General features: G+C 45.2%; 2 protein-coding genes across 6 annotated transcripts in view; one reads left to right on the top strand and one right to left on the bottom strand.

Annotated features, from left to right (window-relative positions):
- Positions 1 to 937: 937 nt before the first annotated feature.
- On the top strand, positions 938 to 8,215 carry myoc (myocilin). The gene is made up of 5 exons (XM_034082015.2): positions 938 to 1,669; positions 4,672 to 4,734; positions 4,813 to 4,905; positions 6,688 to 6,899; positions 7,165 to 8,215. Exons 1-5 carry the CDS (start codon positions 1,183 to 1,185, stop codon positions 7,738 to 7,740), a joined length of 1,431 nt encoding a protein of 476 aa, XP_033937906.1. The 5' UTR covers positions 938 to 1,182; the 3' UTR covers positions 7,741 to 8,215.
- Positions 8,216 to 8,960: 745 nt separating this feature from the next.
- The window catches only part of prrc2c (proline-rich coiled-coil 2C), a 35,075-nt gene continuing 24,960 nt past the window's right edge, over positions 8,961 to 19,075 (bottom strand). For 2 of the 5 annotated variants that reach the window (XM_071202854.1, XM_071202855.1), the window contains exons 18-34: positions 18,302 to 18,782; positions 18,106 to 18,191; positions 17,830 to 18,024; positions 17,477 to 17,725; positions 17,119 to 17,211; positions 16,420 to 16,521; positions 16,158 to 16,320; positions 15,847 to 16,065; positions 15,562 to 15,683; positions 15,139 to 15,470; positions 13,839 to 14,070; positions 13,606 to 13,737; positions 13,244 to 13,438; positions 13,053 to 13,153; positions 12,727 to 12,853; positions 12,347 to 12,619; positions 8,961 to 10,852 (exon numbers count right to left, since the gene is read on the bottom strand). In XM_071202854.1, coding sequence (XP_071058955.1) covers positions 10,601 to 10,852; positions 12,347 to 12,619; positions 12,727 to 12,853; positions 13,053 to 13,153; positions 13,244 to 13,438; positions 13,606 to 13,737; positions 13,839 to 14,070; positions 15,139 to 15,470; positions 15,562 to 15,683; positions 15,847 to 16,065; positions 16,158 to 16,320; positions 16,420 to 16,521; positions 17,119 to 17,211; positions 17,477 to 17,725; positions 17,830 to 18,024; positions 18,106 to 18,191; positions 18,302 to 18,782 — 3,354 coding nt within the window. In that variant the 3' untranslated portion in view covers positions 8,961 to 10,600. The remainder of the gene's footprint in view (positions 10,853 to 12,346; positions 12,620 to 12,726; positions 12,854 to 13,052; positions 13,154 to 13,243; positions 13,439 to 13,605; positions 13,738 to 13,838; positions 14,071 to 15,138; positions 15,471 to 15,561; positions 15,684 to 15,846; positions 16,066 to 16,157; positions 16,321 to 16,419; positions 16,522 to 17,118; positions 17,212 to 17,476; positions 17,726 to 17,829; positions 18,025 to 18,105; positions 18,192 to 18,301; positions 18,783 to 19,075) is intronic. The other 3 variants (XM_071202857.1, XM_071202856.1, XM_071202858.1) reach the window with 3 other exon arrangements.

Genomic DNA, 19,075 nt, shown 5'->3' with positions numbered 1-19,075 from the left:
TGGCCCCCCAGTGGCCCCCCCAGTCAAATTGGTCTAGAACCGCCACTGGTCTCACATCCAAATCTTTTCATACTGCCTCTCTGAAAATAAACAAGAGTTCATCTTCCCTATTACATGACTGCAGAAGTGAGCCTCGCAGGCAGCAGTTCAACGTGTCTGTGATATTGTGTTAAAGCAAAAAGACGAGAGTGGCGGGACAAAAGGCAGACTGCGTCAAATCAAGTGACAGGAAGTGAGCTCTTGGGAGGAATCGTCCCCAGCAGCTCACTCATGTTGTATTAAATATCAACTTTATAAATCTGGAGTGAGTGGAGTCTGCAGCATGAACACACACATAATGTCCACAACAAATCCAAGCTCAGCCGAAGGGACTATGTCGGGGTCAGGGTCATGTATCCGGTCATCGATTGATCTGTAACTTCAACCCTTCCTAATGACAGTCCTTATTGGCTGCTTGCGTCACGTCCTGGCCCCCTACCAACATGAAAGGGGACACCGGCCCCTCCTCAGGAGGTAATTGTATCCAATGAGGTGCAACTCTCACAGCCATGCTGAGGCCAAAATGTAGCCAAATCCCCTCGGGACTGACACATGGCACTGCATCTCATTATCAGGGGATGTTTCTGATAAATGACATTTGGGGGGATAAATTAATTACTCAAATTTAAAGGACAGAGTGTTATGGTTGACCCTTAAATCCAAAAAATTGCTTTTGCAGAAACACAGACACTGAAATGTGTGTACAAATTGAATGTGTTTGTGCCCAAAACAACCAGCATCCCATTACTTTCTCTGTTTTCCTCCCTCCCCCTTTTGCCTCTGACCCCCCCTTCCTCACAGTTTTCTCTCTCTCCCTCCCCTCCCTCCCTTTCACCTCTCCTCTCTTCCCCTCTTTACTTCCCCTCCAGATTGTATAAATATCTGTGAGCTGTTCACAAGAGCTCAGAGTTACAGACCTGTCCACTGAGGAGAACCAGAGGGAGAGGGGAGGGCATAAGAAGAAGAGACACCTGAGCAAAGAGTGAGATAAAATAGGAGAGAAACTCCTCAGCAGGAAATTGGCAGTGATTAAAGAAGAAATCCATTTGGGAGCTGACAAATAAAACAAGACTTGAAGAAGGAAGGAAAGTGTTTCTTCAAAAGAGAATTTAACTTTCTGACCTATCTGAGGAAGTCTCCAGTATGTTGGTCCTTCTCTTGTTGTGTACATCTGGTCTTCTGCTGCGAGGGGACGCCCAGGACCGAGCTGCTCTGTGGAGGGGGGACGACCGCAGCGGACGATGCCAGTACACCTTCAGTGTTCCCAGCCCCACCGAGGCCAGCTGCCCCCAGACCGGAGGCCCCGAGGTGGAGGGCCTGAAGGCTAGACTAAGCCTGCTGGAGGTGCTGGTGTCCCGGCTGACTGGAGGGGACACAGGGGGTCCACAGGGGGCCACAGCCAGGGATCAGACTGAGCTTCATCAATCACTGAACCGGGTCACGGGGGAGAGGAACCTGCTGCAGGGGGAGAAGGAGCGTCTGGAGCAGGAGTTGGAGGGGCTTCAGCGCAGGATGGAGGAGATGAGGAGGGAGGCGGAGAGGCTGAGGAACAAACCGTGTCCCCTGCAGACCCCCGCGGTGCCGCCGAGCCCCCCGCTGCAGGACAGTGGCCTGACAAGACCTGCTGGGGGTAAGAGATACGCTCTGAATCACCACACAAATGAGCTATTCAGAAAATGTGCAAATCTTAATGGCATTTATAAATAGAAGACATATTTTTACTTCAGAAGACAAACTTATGTTAGGAATTATTTTTGGAAAACTATGCACAGATCTTTTTTTTTATTTAAATCTCCCCATATCATCCTGCAAAGGGGATAATCAAATTGTTTGCGGCCAGGTTGTCTTCCTGTTCAATTATATATTTGTTTGGCTTATATGAGAAATGATGACACTTAACATAATATCTATGTTTGTACATGCAGAGCCACACTAAGTGCATTTCACAGTCACATGTGTGTGTCTGTTTCTTTACACTGCACGCAGCAACAGAGATAAAGCTGATTAATTATGGGCTTTATTGGCTCTGTTAATACACAGGGAATTTTTCTCAGAAATAGACATAGAGCGGGGAAAAAACGAATACAAAAACTGAATAGAAGTGAACAAAGGTAGATCAAATAAATATAATAAATAGTTATATATATATGTTCATATAAAAAGTATTCATAGAAGTCTCAGGTTCCTTCTGACACCATATACTGTAATGAACACCCCCAAAGACAGCAGGGGACATACATCCGATAATATTGCATAATACATATTATGTGTGTGTGAATAATGTTTTGGTTGCCCCATAAGTCTGCAGAGACACACGACACCTGCCTGCATTTAGGGCCGATGGTGGCAGGCCAGAGAGGGTCATTTAAGTATTTATGATCCTGCTTTCTTTATGGCTGGTGGTTCCCTCTGCATGACAAACAGGGCGTGAATAGCCTGATTGGAAGCGAGGTGGGGTAGGGGGCTGAAATGTGATGCACGCTGAGGAAGTGGTGGTTCTTTGCCAAGGTCTCACCTCGGGGCTTTTGATGACGCCTGGTGGGTCAGGGCTGGAGGGCTTAAGGCCAAGAACACTTACCTCCAGGGCTTAGAGGGCTGCACTGATCCAGGAACTTATTGTTCAGCCAGAGAGGTTAAGCTCGGGCATTCTGTGTGTTTGCAGTGGCCAAACATGCATCTAATTAGTCTCTGTGCTCGTCTTTTCACCCACCACCCCCCCCTTTCTGTTCTGAGTTAAGCCATCGCTCTGTTTGCCCTCTTGGCTCTGGAGTATGGCTCGTAAATCCGTGATTGCCAGAGGCAGTAAATCCTTTCTTGCCATCCTCACATTCACCGGACCTTCTCCTCTCCCCCGCATCAGGAGAGCTAACTTACTCCAGGTTATCTGTTTAGCTCCTCATGTTCGCACCTGTGGACTGAAATACACAGAGAGGGCCCCTCAGGGTGGGAGGCAGATGTGGAACAGATCGCAGCGAGAGGACGACATAGGAGAGGAGATAAAAGCAAACGTTGAGATAAAACTCCTGACAAGCTTATAACTCAAGCAGTGGTTATGATTACCTCTCAAAATATATGAGCTGATAAATTATAATGTTATTTGATTGAAAAATGGACCATCACAGTTCAGCGGGGCAGTGCGCTGAAAGTGGAAACATGCTTTTAAAACAAAGACCTCAAAGCAGAACTCATGCAAGGTGTGAGCCGACTTTCAACATTACTCAAAAGAAAGTTGGTGTTATGGCAAAATGTGCAAAATTCGAGACCAGCCATCTTAGGGGCCACACTTACTTTTGTTTCAGGTTGTATCAGTCACAGAGAAGAGCCTATGTGCAGTTTACTTGAGTTAAACCAATTGCCAAAAAAAGTTAATTTCACCATGTCGTTCAGACGTTTTATTTTCCAGGATGTTCAGCCAGAAGAAAACTGCAGTCGTAAATATCATGCAGTGACTAAATGGCTGGACTTTTGATTAAAATGTGAATGTTTAGGGTTTTTTCTGGTTGATTTTACAATTCACAAATATGAATACAGGGGAAATAATTATGTTCCTGACAACAATATTAAATGAAGGCTTAGGGGAACTTTTTTCGATGACTGGACCCAAACAAGAGCTCCACTGACCTCTGAAAGCAGAGGTTAATTATCCGCTGGCTCCTCTGGCGGAGGCTCCTCTGGGAAATGAAGTGTGTTGGTCTTTGGGTTTAGGGTATACTGCTCAGTGACATCCCAAACAAAGAGGCAGGAACAAAGTGAACATATGGCTCACACACCCAAACACCCCGGGGAAAAGACAGCAAGAGCATGTGTGTGTTTACCTGTGATGATGATGAATAGCTGTGTCCTGTGAACTCAACCCTTTAATGGCGAAACTTTCCCATGTCACTCGCCATCTGCCCCATTACCAGCTTCCCGCTCCTCATCATCAACACAATGAATCAGCTTCCAGATGCTAGTGCTTTAAGTTCTCGGCACCATTAAAGATCATTATGGGCCCGGAAACACTGGACAACACTACACGTGCAAGAGCAGAGCAGGCACATGTTCACACACAAACAAACACCCATGGATGCAGGTACACTCACGCACTTTATATATATATATATATATATATATATTCTCATGGCGAATCATTTGAAAAAGTAATTGTTCTTGTTGTAAACATGACCAAATGTGTATATTCAAGCCGTGAGGAGTAAACAGTTTACTGACATTGTTTGACATTGATTACCTTTCGTAATTGTTTCATGAAGGAACCAAATGGGAAAACAAGGACAGTGTTAAGGGCGAATGGGTAGAAACAAGAGTCGAAACAGATAAAGGAGACGAGAAGAAGCCGGATATCTGACAGTGAAACAGAGGAGGAAGTTTGAAGTTTTGCGGACGTGAAGTTGACAGTACTGGGAAGGGATGGGTGTCGGATGTGTGTGTGTTATGGTCGGCCAAACTACCGACTGCCTGACTCCAGAGCAGCTGGGAATCCGTTCAGTCGGTGTTTGTTTCCTGCTGTCACATTCCGTGCTGTCGGTAGTGCCATAGCCACGTTTGGGTACACAAACACTCTCTGAACTATTATACGCTGCATGTTAAATGTGCCACAGTATTCCCTAAACTCGCTTACATGTGTGTGTACAGGTTCCAGGCCGTCTCACCTGATAGCCAGCCCCAACAGGCAGGGGGACAGCAGCAGCTTGAGAGGTGGGACATGTTTTCTGCTGAATCTCCTCCAGCTTTCTGTTTCTTATTCAGTGTAATGTCTCCATCTCTTCTTTTCAGACTCAGCGTGGCAGACTGGACCTCAAGGTTTCCAGGAGCTGAAGGCTGAAGTGACGGAGGTCCCTGCTCCAGATGGATCTGAGGAAAATACAGGTCTCTGTTTGACATATTCTTGCTTATTTCTACCTAACAGACCATTGTGATTGGTTTCGAATTATGTTTTAGCCCATGTTATGTTAAATCACCAACCATGATGTAACGGTGAGTCCACCACCGTTACAGCGGAACATCAGTGATTATGTGTTACAATGGCGTTAGCAACCAGAAAATGACACCAGTAATGACAAACAGATGAGAATGCTGCGTGGGGTCTGGGTGCCGTGTTGGCGGGACGTTGCGCGGCTCGCTGCTGTGAGGAGTGGACAGTGTGAGATATATTACTGGTGTTGCTGCGTGGGGTCTGTGAGACAGCGAGACATTGCGAAACTCAGCCTGAGCACCATGGACGCGGGAAGAGGGGGGGGGGGGGGGGGGTGCTGAGGGCTCCACTAGCACCCGCTTTAATGCAAAATGCAGGGAAAGTCTGCAACTAGCCTGAGAGGACGTAAAGAATAAAGAAATATTTGCAAATGTTTTATGAGTAGGGAAATATATAAAAAAATATGACCTTTTTTTTTACAAGGCACCGTCTGGAACAAATCTGTGTTTCGGAGAAGTTTCATGAAGTCCCAAAGGCTGCCTGTAAAGATCCTGAAAAATATATTTAAAAGCTGAAACTTACAAACATCCAAGTATATATAAATCCAGAGCTGGCAGCTAAACCAACCCCTTCCCCTTCTCCCCCTATGTCTATCTGACCTGGCAAACATGACACTTATCCCCCCCTGCTGACAGCTTCAAAGCAAATACTGCTATTAATACTGCAGCATTTGGGGTGAGAATACCAGAGTCCTGCCAATCCAGAGGTCGTGATTCATGGTTATCTTGTCATACACACACACACACACACACACACACACACACACACACACACACACACACACACACACACACACACACACACACACACACACACACACACACACACACACACACACACACACACACACACACACACACACACACACACCGTTGATACTTCTCCCCTCCCAAAACCACACCCTTGCTTGTGCTTGATTGTTTTGGAGATCATGGAAAATATACATGCAGTAACCACGTAAAGTCATATCATCTCTGACGCAGACAGATTCACAGAAGCTACATGGCAATGTGTGTATTTATAAAACATATTCCTTTCTAACCCTTAATTCGGTTCTACGCCCTGGACCTGAGAGCGAGGGTGTATTTTAGGAAGTGGTAAATACAGCCGGCCTTATCGTTTTCCCACCACAGAGATCCCACCCAGGATGAGTTGTAGCCCAGTTGCTGCTCTGTTGGGTGTGACTCGGACAAAGCTGAGGCTAAGGGAGATGTCAGGCAGCATCTCTCGGCTTGCTGTCTGCCTCCATGATGAGAAACAACCTAATTTTACCCCTGAACAGCTCTCAGATGACGCCCTTTGTTCCACTGCAACTTACATGTAGATCCCCTTTAATGTGTTACACGTGACCTACCATGTGACTTGTGTGTCCTGAAGTCACCTTAAGTTGAACAAAAATCTTTTATTTGAGGATGTTTTTCAAGAAACCCAATCGTAATGTTTCTGATCAATTGATTTCCCCAACCCTAGACCTAACCTTAACCAGTCATCTCCGGGACTCCTAAATAGAAGTCAAAGTCCTAAAATCTCAACAACAACGAGCACTGCCACAAGAAACATTAGTGAAGGGGAAACAAGATCTTAAATCTTTTTGATTATGTCAACTAGAGTTAGAGTTTTGTTCGCATATTACACATAGTTTATCAATTCTTCTTATCTTATCTTCCTGCCTACAGGTTGTGGGGATGTGGTCTCAGTAGGTGAGCCGGTCACTCACAGGAAGGCCGACACCATAGCAGGTAAATATGGAGTTTGGATGCAGGACCCTGAGGCGGTCTCCCCGTACGGACCCAACATGATCTGGCGCATCGACACCATAGGCTCTGATGTCAGGCAGCTGTATGGATATGAAGACATGGAACAACTCACTAAAGGCTTTCCGTCCAAGGTTGGTGTCACATAAATGTTCAAAATGAAGTTAATTCCTAGTTATAACTTCCTGTTGGGGAGGAGGAGGTGGCATAGGGTTAAATGGGCATGTACCAATCCAATTGTCAGTGGTTTGATCCGTAGCCCCAAAGGCAACATGTCAAAGTGTCCTTGGGCATCATATGTAACCCTACAAATGCTCTTTGCCATTGAAGTGTATTTAAGTCGCTCTGGATAAACGGGTCACGTGTATGACATTGTATCTTAATGTTTTCCCACGACAGGTGCTGCTGTTGCCCGAGCTGGTGGAGAGCACTGGCTCCACTCTGTACCGAGGCTCTCTGTACTATCAGAGACGTCGCAGTCGTTCCCTGATCCGCTTCGACCTGGCCTCCGAGAGCATCGCAGCCCGCCGGGAACTCCCCCACGCCGGCTTCCACGGACAGTTCCCCTACTCCTGGGGCGGGTACACGGACATCGACCTGTCTGTGGACCAGCAGGGTCTGTGGGCCGTGTACTCCAGCAGCAAGGCCAAAGGAGCCATCGTGATCTCACAGCTGGACCCAAACAGTCTGGAGGTGAAGAGGAGCTGGGAGACCAACATCAGGAAGAACTCGGTGGCTAACTCCTTCATCATCTGTGGGAAGTTGTACACCGTGGCCAGCTACACGTCCCCCGACACCATCATCAACCACATTTATGACACAAGAACCAGCCAGGGGAAGTCCGTGGCCATCCCATTCAAGAACAAGTACCGCTACAACAGCATGATCGACTATAACCTGGCTCAGAGGAAGCTGTTTGCCTGGGACAACTTCCACATGGTGTCCTACGACCTGAGGCTGGGCCGCCAGGAGTGACCGAATAAGATAAAAAGTGACACTTGCTAACCTGTTCCTGCTTCAAAGACTCAGTTTTAGAGCATAATTGTGTATCTGGTAGTAGTAGTTACAGTATAAAACCAACACCATCTGTATCAACGTGTAGAAGACACTAACAAAAATGGAGACGTTTGAGGAACCCCCCAGGTGGGCTTTTGCTGTGGCACGGCCCACACTTATGTTTTTAGAGGAATTATTTTTGTACCGCCTTTAATTCAGATGTATTATTTTTGTTGTTTTCTTGATAAGCTATATATATTTGAGGACTTGATAATTAATGCATAGTTTATAAACTCCGTTTTTACCTGGCTTGAAGTGTTTCACCATTCTACATCTTTACATTAAACTGCTTCCTCACTTAGCATGTACTGAATATTGCATGTACGTGTACAATGTAGTCAACATAATGACTTGTGTTGAAAATCATCATGAATTAAATGTCCTAAAGTACTAAGGTTTATGTGGTTATTGACTGTATACCTCAGATAATTATTTGTACCACTTTATCAAGTAGTAGTAAGCAATAACCTTAATATACATCACTAGTTGGTGCAAATAAAGACCATCCTCAGATCTAGTGGTCAAAAACGGTCTTTAATCTCTTTTTATTAAAGACAAAGAAAGTATTACTGACTGGATTTTCACAACACAAACCGATCCATACAGCCTCATATTGGGTTGTTTTTCTTGGCTTGTGAAAAGTTAGCGTTTGTTGGTATGTGGCTCTAACAGAACTACAAACTAAAGCTTTATTAATCAGTTTTAGGTAATTCATTGCTGTAGCCAGGCGGTGATAAGCCACTCTTGCTGTTGACTCATGAAGTCAAGCCATTAAAAACATAGTAAACACTAATCTTTAAGACAAAAGTCATTTGAAGCTATATAAATGTTAATAGGACATTAATACATGCATCTACTTAATCAAGCCTATATCAAGTTCGCACATTTCTGTATTGTAGACCAGATGGCTTGCAGCCTTTAATTGACAAACTGCAGATAGATGAACAGTTAAAACCTTGCAATGCAACCCGTTTTCTTATTTATGACTAGCAACGTATCTATATAGCATTATTTAATAACTGTATATTGCATTCATAGATTTTCCTCATTTAAATTGGTAGGATTGTAGTGACACCTAGTGGAAATAAACAGTGGAAGGTGACTTCAAGAACAAACCAGGCGTCAGTGAAAAACATCTCAACAGTATATTATTTTTATTAGTTTCTGTAACCAAACCAAGAGAATGTAAATAAGACCGTACATATTTTAATACAGCGATGAAACCCCTGTACAAGTTCAACAAAAAAAATAAAACAGAGGAAAAAAATATCGTTACCCACCCTCCCTCCCTCATCCATCCTCCAAAGAAGGACTCTTCCCCCAGCTAGGGTGGAGGTGAGGCAGACCCCTCCCCACCTCAGGGTGCATACTACTGTACAGTTCTGAAGGACCCTTGTCACCACAACCCCGAGATGAAAGCATTGTGGGTGGACAGCCAGAGGAGGTGAGGCAGAGACAGAAAATAGCACTGATTGCTCTTTTTCAGTAAAGACAACAAAACAATACGTGTCCTTCTGCCCAAACATCTCTGAATTGTAGGCCATTTAATATTTTTTTTCCCTCCTTTTCTGTCCTGTTAATGTCCCCCTCTTAGTGAAGGTTGACATACAAACGCTTGAAGTTTTCTACTGTTTCAACTCCTTACCTTTTCTTTTGTTTCCTCTAAAAAGCCCTATCCTGCTATTGTCTAGCTAAGGGCACTGAAATCCGTCAATAGCAGCAGGCCTGGGTGTTTTATAGTGAAGTGTGTATAGGTGTGTGTTTGTGTGACAGCAAAGATAGGAGGAAGCAGTGAAAGGGTGTGTGACAATAGCTCCTAATCTGGAACAGCTGTATGTAGTGATCATACATTAGCCATGTAATCCCGTGAGTTAAATCAAAACTCTGCAGCCACGGCAACAGCAATCCCAAAAAGGCTGTGACGTCATCTCTCTCTTTTTAACCTTTGGCTAAATAAACAGGAGAGTCCAGCTACGAGCGTTCCCCGTTTAAAGCACAAACACATACCTGACACACATCAGTGGTTCTCAGGCAAGGAGATGAGAGCAGAAGGCAGGAGCGCAGGCTCACAGGCAGACTTATCAACAAATCAATCATTAATTTCCATCAACTGCTGTAATTTTCACATTTCAATTCTGGCATAACAAAAAGACGAGAAATCCTCTTATCGGTAACCGTGGATGAAACCGTTAGTGAGTGTGTGCGTGTAGTATTGAGGGCCATTTACACGTGCACAGATCACTTGATTAATTATGATGGGATATTGGGCAACAAAAAGTGTGCACCGCTAAATGACATCTCCTGAAACAGATGGTTTTGACTACAAAAACAAAACTTTCTTTCTTTAACAAAAACAGGTTTCTCCTACAATATGCTTGATCCTATTGGGGAAACAAACAAAAACAAATCAAGAGCTATAAAAAAAAAAATGGCAAACTCAGCAGCAAATCTCATTTCAAATTTCTCTTTCCAACCCTCCTCTTTTCTACCGTCTCAGTAGATTTCTATGGAACAACTTCTGTAGCCATTTTATCGTCATCTAAAAAGGATGGAAGAATCCAACTCAAATGCCGCCACCTACAGTGGGACAGGATAGGAGAAGAAAGAAGAGGATTATGTATTCGCAGGACAGTGCCTCCTCAGTAACCACTACCATGGACTCCTCCTCCTCCCCCACACACTGTCCCCCGGAGCTGATATGAGGTGGTGACTGAGTGCATGGGGCTAGATTCTCTCTTCCATCCATTCATATTGTCATCTGAAGAGGTTCTGCAGCTCTCTACTTGCCATCCTCTGGTTTGATGGCCTGCGGCTTTATGGGGCCAGTCCGAATGGGCTTGGCCGTGGAAATGGGGGGTTTGTCAGATTCGGGGCGGTCGACTACTGCCTGGTGGTTCGGGGAAGAGGTCTCGAGCAGGGGTTTCCCCCCCTGATCAATCCGAGACACTTTGCTGACCTGCGGGGGCTTGACTTGCTGCTGCTCGGAGAAGAACTTATGAGTGGCCTGGAGCACCTCAGCCCGCTGCTTCGCCTGGAGAGTGAGGGCAAAAATCAAATCAGCAAACTCACCCAACACTGAGGACAAAGACTAGTCTGTTAAAATAGGATAGTTGGGATTGTCTCATTTTGTGTTGTACGAGGTACTTGGTTGGCATGCCCTAGTCTGGAGAAGGGATTACTGGCAGAGAAGCTAAATGACGTACTGCTTTGGAGGGGCAGCAGCAAAACATCTGAAAATAATATAAAATACATGAGTTTATGCTATATTTAGACAATTTTCACTGCTTTACCTTGCCTTCAGACAGCTCTTTCCTCAAAGCAACTTCACTCATAAGCAAAAGCAGCCATTGTACCTCACAGAACACGGGAGTTGGTGGTCCATCAGTTCTCAAGGTTTAGTTATGGCGCGTTTCCACTGCAGCGGGTAGCTCGCTTTAAGCGTGCCGAGCGGGGACCGTTTTTGGTTGCGTTTCCACTTGGCCTAGTACCGGCTAGCGGGTCCTAATTCACAGTTTTTCTGGCCCAATAAAATCGTGGTTCTAGGGCCAGGAACAACCAGGCTGAGTCAGACTGAGTATGCTAAACTACAGAGAGAATCGCTGGCAAGGGAGCTACAACTACAACAAGATGAACACATTTGACCGTAATTTAATTGTAATACACGTTTCTAAATGATGCCGAAGTAACAACATACTGATACCGGTTAGTAAAACCCATGAATTAATGCTTTGACAAGTCTGCAGACAGACGGCAGGCGAAAAACCTTTTAAAATGCGTGTTTTCTAAATGGAGCTTGGCTAAGCTAACGCAGTATATGCTCACAACAACGGCCTATACAGACATAAATAAACCAGCGACTGTATTCGCCATGACACAGGCAGTCTGTGGTTTGTACTTGTTTAACTTTTGTCTAGTTTCTGAACAGACATGAAGAGCTGTGAGCTCTGAGTGCTAAGAGCTAACGGCTGTGTTGTTTTTCTGGGGCTCTCATCGAAGATGACGTCACGGCTCCGCCTACACTGCGTTACTATAGTAACTACCCCAGTTCCTAAACTGTAATGGGAGCGCAGCATTAAAGTGAGCCGGGCCTAATAAGGCCTAACCAAACCGAGCGAGGCCGAGCGAGGCCTGCAGTGGAAACGCGCCATTATTGTGCATTGTGTTGGGTCACACAATAAGATTAATTCATCACCGAGGCAATGGTAGACCAGCAACCTGTGTTCTGCTAGGTTCTTTTGTCGATGGAGGCTGTTAACTTGGTTGGTTATTGGTCTGACAGAAAGGTAAATATAGCGTACACTTAAACTGATTTTCATTTTATTTAAGGTTGGTGTGTTTACTGTTGGCTCCAGTACTCCGGTCTGTTTCTCCAAAATGGAGGCATACCAACCACCATCTACTGTATGTAATGAACTGACTATATATAAAAAAGAAAACCTATACAACCCCCTGCAGACAATCCAAAATATCCCTTTAAATGAAACGAAGAACAGAATCAACGGATACATGAAGGAAGGAAGCAGACCTTTAGATCCTGTTCAGCATTCATGGCATGTGGGCCTCTGGGAGCCGGCGGGGGAGGAGGCCCTCGGGGAGGGTGCTGTGGGTGCTGTGGGTGATGTGGGTGCTGTGGATGCTGCAGGTGCTGCGGGTGCTGAGGTCGGGGATGGGGCATGAGACCCCCACCCACATTGGATGACATTGGAGGGCCCATAGGGGAGCGCTGGACACCTCCGGCAAACGAGTTAACGTGAGGAGGACGAACCAGAGGAGAAACCAGGTTGGGCTGAGACAAAATCTGGAGGAACAAACAGGACGATTAATTGGTGGTTAACAGTTGAGTTCCATGCTAGTGAACATTCTATAGACACTACTAAAATACAGGCTTTATGACGACTGCTCTACCTGTGGGTTGAACTGGCCAGGGAAGTGCTGTGCCATCCTCATGCCGGCGGAGCTCGCCTGAAACTGCTTCTGGTACAGCATGCTGTTGATCTTACTGGACTGGCTGCTGGGAGAGGTGGAGCTGGCCCTGCAGGCAGAGGAGAGGGAAACCATGAAATCACACATGGTGGGTAAGTACCAGATACATTGACGTTGGTCTGTGTAGCACAAATGTGTACGACTAAGGACACAACAGGTAGCAGGGCCTTGCACGGCTTGCACATTCCGAGTTTTGGTTCCAATTGTTAATCCACATTTGCGGTATGATAAGAATGTATGGGTGGTACCTGTAATGGCTGGAGGTGGGTGTAGTGCTCCTGGCGCCGATAGGAGGTGTTCCGGGCTTCATATCCATCCCACTGCCAAATAGTTTTAGATCCATGTCCATCTGGAAGGTGACACCGCAAACAAACGTTAAAACCACATTCCTACAAAATGTAAAATTAAATAGCGTCAGAGTCGCATATATCTGCATTACCTTGCTGGTCGGGGGCTGCATCATGCTGTGGCTCGGGCCCATGAGGCCTCGGTACGGCTGGGAGATGGGGGGCTGTCTGTTGATGTTGGGAGGCTGTGCCTGGGGGGGAGTGGGAGGCAGCGCCAGGAGGGGCTGGCCTCCACTCGAGCCAAAGTTTGACAGCGACAGCTGGGAACTGGACAGAGGGACTGTCACCTGGAGAGAGATAAAGATGTTACATACCAACAACAACAAATCATTGATGAGAAAACCATGCTGCTTTTCAGTTTAACATCAATGTGTGGATGAGTGGTAAACAACATAGGCTATACATATGAGGTTTAAAATGTACGTTTTTATCACCGTGTTCGCTTATTGGTTACCTGTTGCATTGCAGAACTGGGCGACTGAGCGTTGCTATAGTAACTGCTCTGGCCGTGCTGTTGGACTTGCCCTGAGTACATGTTTGAATGCTGACTCATTCCCTGTCGAGCCTGCACCAAAGACAGATAAGTCTGATTGGATGTACACAAAATAAATCAAATACAGATGTCAGTATGAGGAAAATATATGACAGTATAATACGGTAAATCAATTCTGGGAACAGACTGGTTACCTGCAGCAGGTGTGTGTCCATGAGCTGGGAGCCCCCCATGCCAGAGGGCTGGTTCAGCTGCGGCTCGAACAGAATGGGAATGTGCTGGGTGGAGGAGGCCTGCTGATAGGCCAGATTAGACTGAGGTTTGCCTAGATCAGGCGCCTGCACGCCAGCATAGCTGTGCAGGGAGGGTCCTGACAGCATCATGGAGGGCTGCGACAGGCTGCTCTGCATGAAGGCCTGCTGAGACCTGAGGATGGAGCGGGACATGGGTCAGGAGAGAATAATAGAGATGCACCCATCTGTACACTGATATCAATTATTTATTTAATCAGTGGACAATATCGTAACGCGCAGCTAAAATGGTTTCAGTGAAGTTGTGATTTTTCTTCTTTTTAAGTCAATTTATTGAACATGTCAAACAAAACATACAATAATAATATATATTCTATATATAATATAAAATATTATGTCATCAGCGACATGTTTGTCTTGTTAATTCGTTTGTTTTTTACAAAACAATCAGAAATAAATTACAATTACAAGAAATAACAAATGGGATTTTACAGGTCCTGTTCATAACCATTAATGATTTGGCTCCTAAACAATACTTTCAGTTTAGATAGACTTGTACAATATTTCAGTGCATCATTACAGTTACTCCACAGACTAACACCTTTTGATGAGATGCAGTGAAGTTTGGCATTTGTTTAAGATAGACTGAGAGAAAAAACATGTTGTCTGCCAAAAAATAAACCGTTTTCAATTTATTTTATTTCAATACTTAGTATGCAATGCTGTTAAGAAAAGTTTTACAAATAAAAAGTGCTCAATCATCAAAAAAAGCTTTAAATACAATATGTGCTTGGAAGTCCAACCCTTCTTCCTAACGGCCCGTCCACACAGCGGCGTGCGCTGACGCTTGCCGGCGGGCGTGTCTGAAACTCGACCAACAACCAATCACATGAATCTCCCGCCCCTGACACACAAGTAGCGGTTTGATTGGCTAGAGCTTGTACTGGCATATGATTCGATTGGCTGACGCCTCGCCGAGGCGTCAAAAGTTGAACATTGCTCAACTTTTGCAGCGAGCCACGCCAGCTACGCTCCACGTCGCTTCCCACGATGCATTTCGGCTAAAAGTGACGTCACCCCATTCAAAGTGAATGGGGAAGCGTCAACGCACGCCGCTGTGTGGACGGGCCGTAACTGGAGCAGCTTTAGAACATTAGCGTTGGAAATGGGGATACTGGCGATTCTGCAGTACTGCATATCCCCCGGTGTTTCAACCGAGTACCTGTGCAGTGTTGAGTGTTACCTGTAAGGCTGCAGTGAGGAACTGAACAGGTCCTGTGGTTGGGAGACTGGAGGACCGGCACTGAGTCCCAGCTGAGCCTGATGTTGATGTTGGTGTTGTTGTTGTTGGTGGTGTTGTTGTTGGTGTTGATGATGATGTTGTTGTTGCTGTTGTTGTTGTTGATGTTGTTGATGATGTTGGTGTTGGTTATGATGTTGGTTATGATGCTGGTTATGATGCTGGTTATGATGCTGGTGCAGCGGCTGGTGCAGCGGCTGGTGCTGCGGCTGACCCTGCAGCTGACCCTGCAGTGGAGCGTAGATGGGGATTGGAATCTGCTGCACTGCTGTCGGCTAGAAGGTGGAGAAACACAGACAAGCAGTTTTACCTCCATGTTTAAAAAAACAATCTTGCAGCTTGTTTCTGACAAAGAGACAGTCCTACCTGCGAGAGGCCAGGCTGGAAACCTTGCTGCTGCGCCAGGGAGGGAGGTGCCAAGCGAGGGTGGGGGGTACTGAATAGGTGGCTAGTGTCCATGTAGAAGGCTGGAATCTGAGCTGCAGAACCTCAACATACAAGGGTTTGAATATTAGGGATTATGAACATAGTGAATCATCCAAAACATGAAACTGAAGTATCAGGACTATCAAAAGAACAAGCAGGTTGGTGTTTAAAGTATACATTTAAAGACATAACAAACGTCACAGTTCAGTGCCATGTTTCTCTCACCTGCTGCAGACTGAGAGACGTACACCTGGGGGGTCTGCTGCTGCTGGGGCAGGAGTGTAGGCACACAGCCCAGCTGAGAGAAGCTGCTGCTGCTACTGCTGCTGCTGGAGGACAGACCGCCACTCTGCAGCTGCTGGGGCTTCACCTTACAGATGTTAGGGGGGTCCGAGGCTGTGGTGGTCTTGGTGCTGAGTGATGACGTTGTATAGGTACCAGAACCTTCAGGGTGGAGATAAAAATGTGTAAAACATGTACATCTTTGACAACACTATTGGAGATATAAGGCAGATGTTTACTGGGAGTCATGTTACCTGTCAGAGAGGTGCTGGGGGTGACAGAAGCCACGGGAATCTGTGGCATAGAGGCTGAAGAGAAGGTGGAGTACGAGGATGTGATGGGGGGGGAAGAGGACACGACGGGGGAGTTCTTCTCCAGACTTGGGGAATTCTCCCACGCCTTACGAGCCGATTCCATCTGAGGAGGAGACAGAATGTAGCAGGTATTTAGGTAATGTTAAACTGAAACCTTTCTCCGAAGTACAGCACACTCCTGGTGTGTTGCTTCTCTGCATACCTTTAGTGTTAGGTCAACAGTAGCAGGAGAGACATTGCTGAGGCTGGAGCTCTGCTGCAGGGTCTCTCTCCGAGGAATGGGCAGTGAGTGGGGTAGTGCCACCTGAAACAAATACAAAAAATAAGTCTTTGAATAATACCCAGTTTTTAGGATTAGAGTAGTTATCCTGTGAATAAGAACTGTATGACACAGACCTAGAGAATAAGGATGTACTAGGGCTGTGCAATTGTTCGTATCTTAAATCACGATTACGATTTTAGCCTGCCACAATTACGAAAACATCATAATCGAAAAAAAACGATTATTTTGCTTTGCTAGGTAGTGACAGTGCACTGAAACATATTTGATCTAATTTATTTGTATTCATCATATTTATATATGTTTAGTAGCTTGTTGAAGTGTGCTCCAAAATATGTGTTGATCTTGTTTATTGGTATTTATTATTTTGATATTATTTATTTTAATGTAAATATATCATTTTTTTTTGTATTGGTTTTTCAGTTGAATTATACATTCAGGGTAATAAATAGTTAAAAAGACACTGTTCAAATTATTAGTTGTATTTGTTTTAAAGTTCAATAAATGGATGTTTTCAAAGTCAATGAATAATCGTATTTAATAATCGTGATATCAATTATTGACCAAAATAATGGTGATTATGATTTTTGCCATAATCGCACAGCCCTAGGATGTACTCACATTTGCCACCAATATCTCTTCCATTTTATTCACTCCTGTAGGAACACTGTCAGCCAGTGAGGAGGAGGGGGTGGTGTAGTCGGTGACAGACTCCTGAGAGGGAAAGACATATATTCTGTTAATTCAGACGCATGTTTTTGTGCAGCAATATTACTTTTATATTGATAGAGGTATTATTTAATTGAAATTCACTTTTATTGTGAGCTAGTAAAGACGAGACTTGGTTATTAATTCAACACACATCATAATCATTACTTTAACCACAAGCCCAGAGGTAAAGTGATTGCTTCGCTCAAATCAACTATCATATAAGTATATTACAAAAAGAAAGCGGTGTGATCATGTGACTCTGATGTACCTTAGAGTTGCTGTGGTACTCTGCAGAGGGGATTGTGATCATGCCCTCGATGTCTCCTCCCAGCTCTGGTACCGTCTCGCTGCAGGGTGGACTGGAGTCTGTGGCTCTACTGACTCCTCCAGGGACTCCTCCCTCCATCCCCTCCACGTCTCCACGTGCATCTTTGGCCTTGCGGTTCTTCAATGAGCGCTCTTTACCAATGGGACCTGGCTTGTACTCCTTGGTTTCCACTGGTTCCATTTCAGGAAGCTGAGGAGTCGGATTTACACAATTACAATGGTGTTTTTATGTCAAACAATTCGCCCAAACAAAAAATCTAAATCCAAAACAACAATGTATGATGGCTAAACTACCTTCTGCGTTTTGATTGGGCCAGCTCGAGGTTGTTTCTGTCTCTGTTCTTTGGGAGCGGGTAGTTTGTTTTCAGAGATGTTTTCTAGCAACGCTGGAACTCCATCACTGTCGGTGCTGCCTGCAGATGACGGCGCTCCAAACTGAATACTGTCTATTGCCATTTCCACACCTCCCTCCGATCCTAGCTTCATACCCTGAAACACAACATTTTTCAAGTTTAATAATTGAATCTAAGGATTATACACTCAACCAAAGACGGGACGTATTCCACATACCTCAGAGGAAACCATGCCAATAAAGGAGGTAAGGGGTTTGTTCCAGGCACTCACAGAAGGTGGCTGTGGAGGGCTGATTGGACCAACTGGAATAAACACATTGCATATTTTAGACAAGTTTGCTGGTTTATTAACTTAATCACAACATTAAGGACTCAAGCAGACATTTGTAACAATAATTTACTTTTCCACTCACGTTTCTTAACATCAGGAAGGACCGTGGTGCCTGCTACCTTGTTCTCCCACAGCTCTGTTCCCAGAGTGCTGTGCGCCTGCACGGGTCCGGGGGGGAGGCTCTTTGAGGTAAAGTCCACAGTGGCAGGGGGGATGGAGGGCAGTGGAGCCACTGCTCCTTCCAGAGTCTGCGGGGATGCAGTAGGATGAGAGGGGGCGAGGTGAGGATGCTGGGGGGCAGAAATTGGAGGTTGCTGTTGGGCCTGAGGTTCGGGGGGGACAGGAGGCTGAGACTGTGTGGCCTGCTGCAGCTGCTGCTGCTGCTGCTGCTGCTGCTGCTGCTGCTGCTGCTGCTGCTGCTGCTGCTGTTGTTGTTGGTGTTGATGATGTTTTTGCTGCTGCTGATGTTGTTGTTGTGATGACTGCTTTTTGGCAAATCTTGGTGGCAGCTTTCCTCCGCCGCCTCCTCTGCTCTTCTCACCAGAGCCTTTTTTACTCCAGTTCTGTAGAACACAGTACGACTTAGTAGTGCATGATATCAGAACATCAACTTTTCCGATAAAAAGGCTTTAAAGTAAGATATCGCAAAACTACTCCAATATACGATATGCCGAAATGGTACATTAACAATCAATTTGGGATTTAATATGTGAGTTACAGTTTACTCATTTTGCCTCGTGAACTTTTACATTATAAATGAAGTATTTTTATATCTGGAGCTGCCTCTGGGCCATCCCTTATATATATATAAAAAATAAATAAAAAAAAGTGTAATAATTTATCCACTACAGATTTT

Source organism: Pseudochaenichthys georgianus, chromosome 4 (assembly GCF_902827115.2).
Source record: "Pseudochaenichthys georgianus chromosome 4, fPseGeo1.2, whole genome shotgun sequence".
Classification (NCBI taxonomy): domain Eukaryota; kingdom Metazoa; phylum Chordata; class Actinopteri; order Perciformes; family Channichthyidae; genus Pseudochaenichthys; species Pseudochaenichthys georgianus.
Note: the sequence above shows the minus strand (reverse complement) of the source record. Positions and strands in the feature narration are given on the sequence as shown.

Excerpts from the sequence above, each read along its gene's own strand:
- myoc (XM_034082015.2), top strand. The coding sequence starts at position 1,183 with ATGTTGGTCCTTCTCTTGTTGTGTACATCTGGTCTTCTGCTGCGAGGG. Across the intron at positions 1,670-4,671 it reads CCTGACAAGACCTGCTGGGG|GTTCCAGGCCGTCTCACCTG; the intron begins GTAAGAGATACG and ends GTGTGTGTACAG. Across the intron at positions 4,906-6,687 it reads TGGATCTGAGGAAAATACAG|GTTGTGGGGATGTGGTCTCA; the intron begins GTCTCTGTTTGA and ends TCCTGCCTACAG.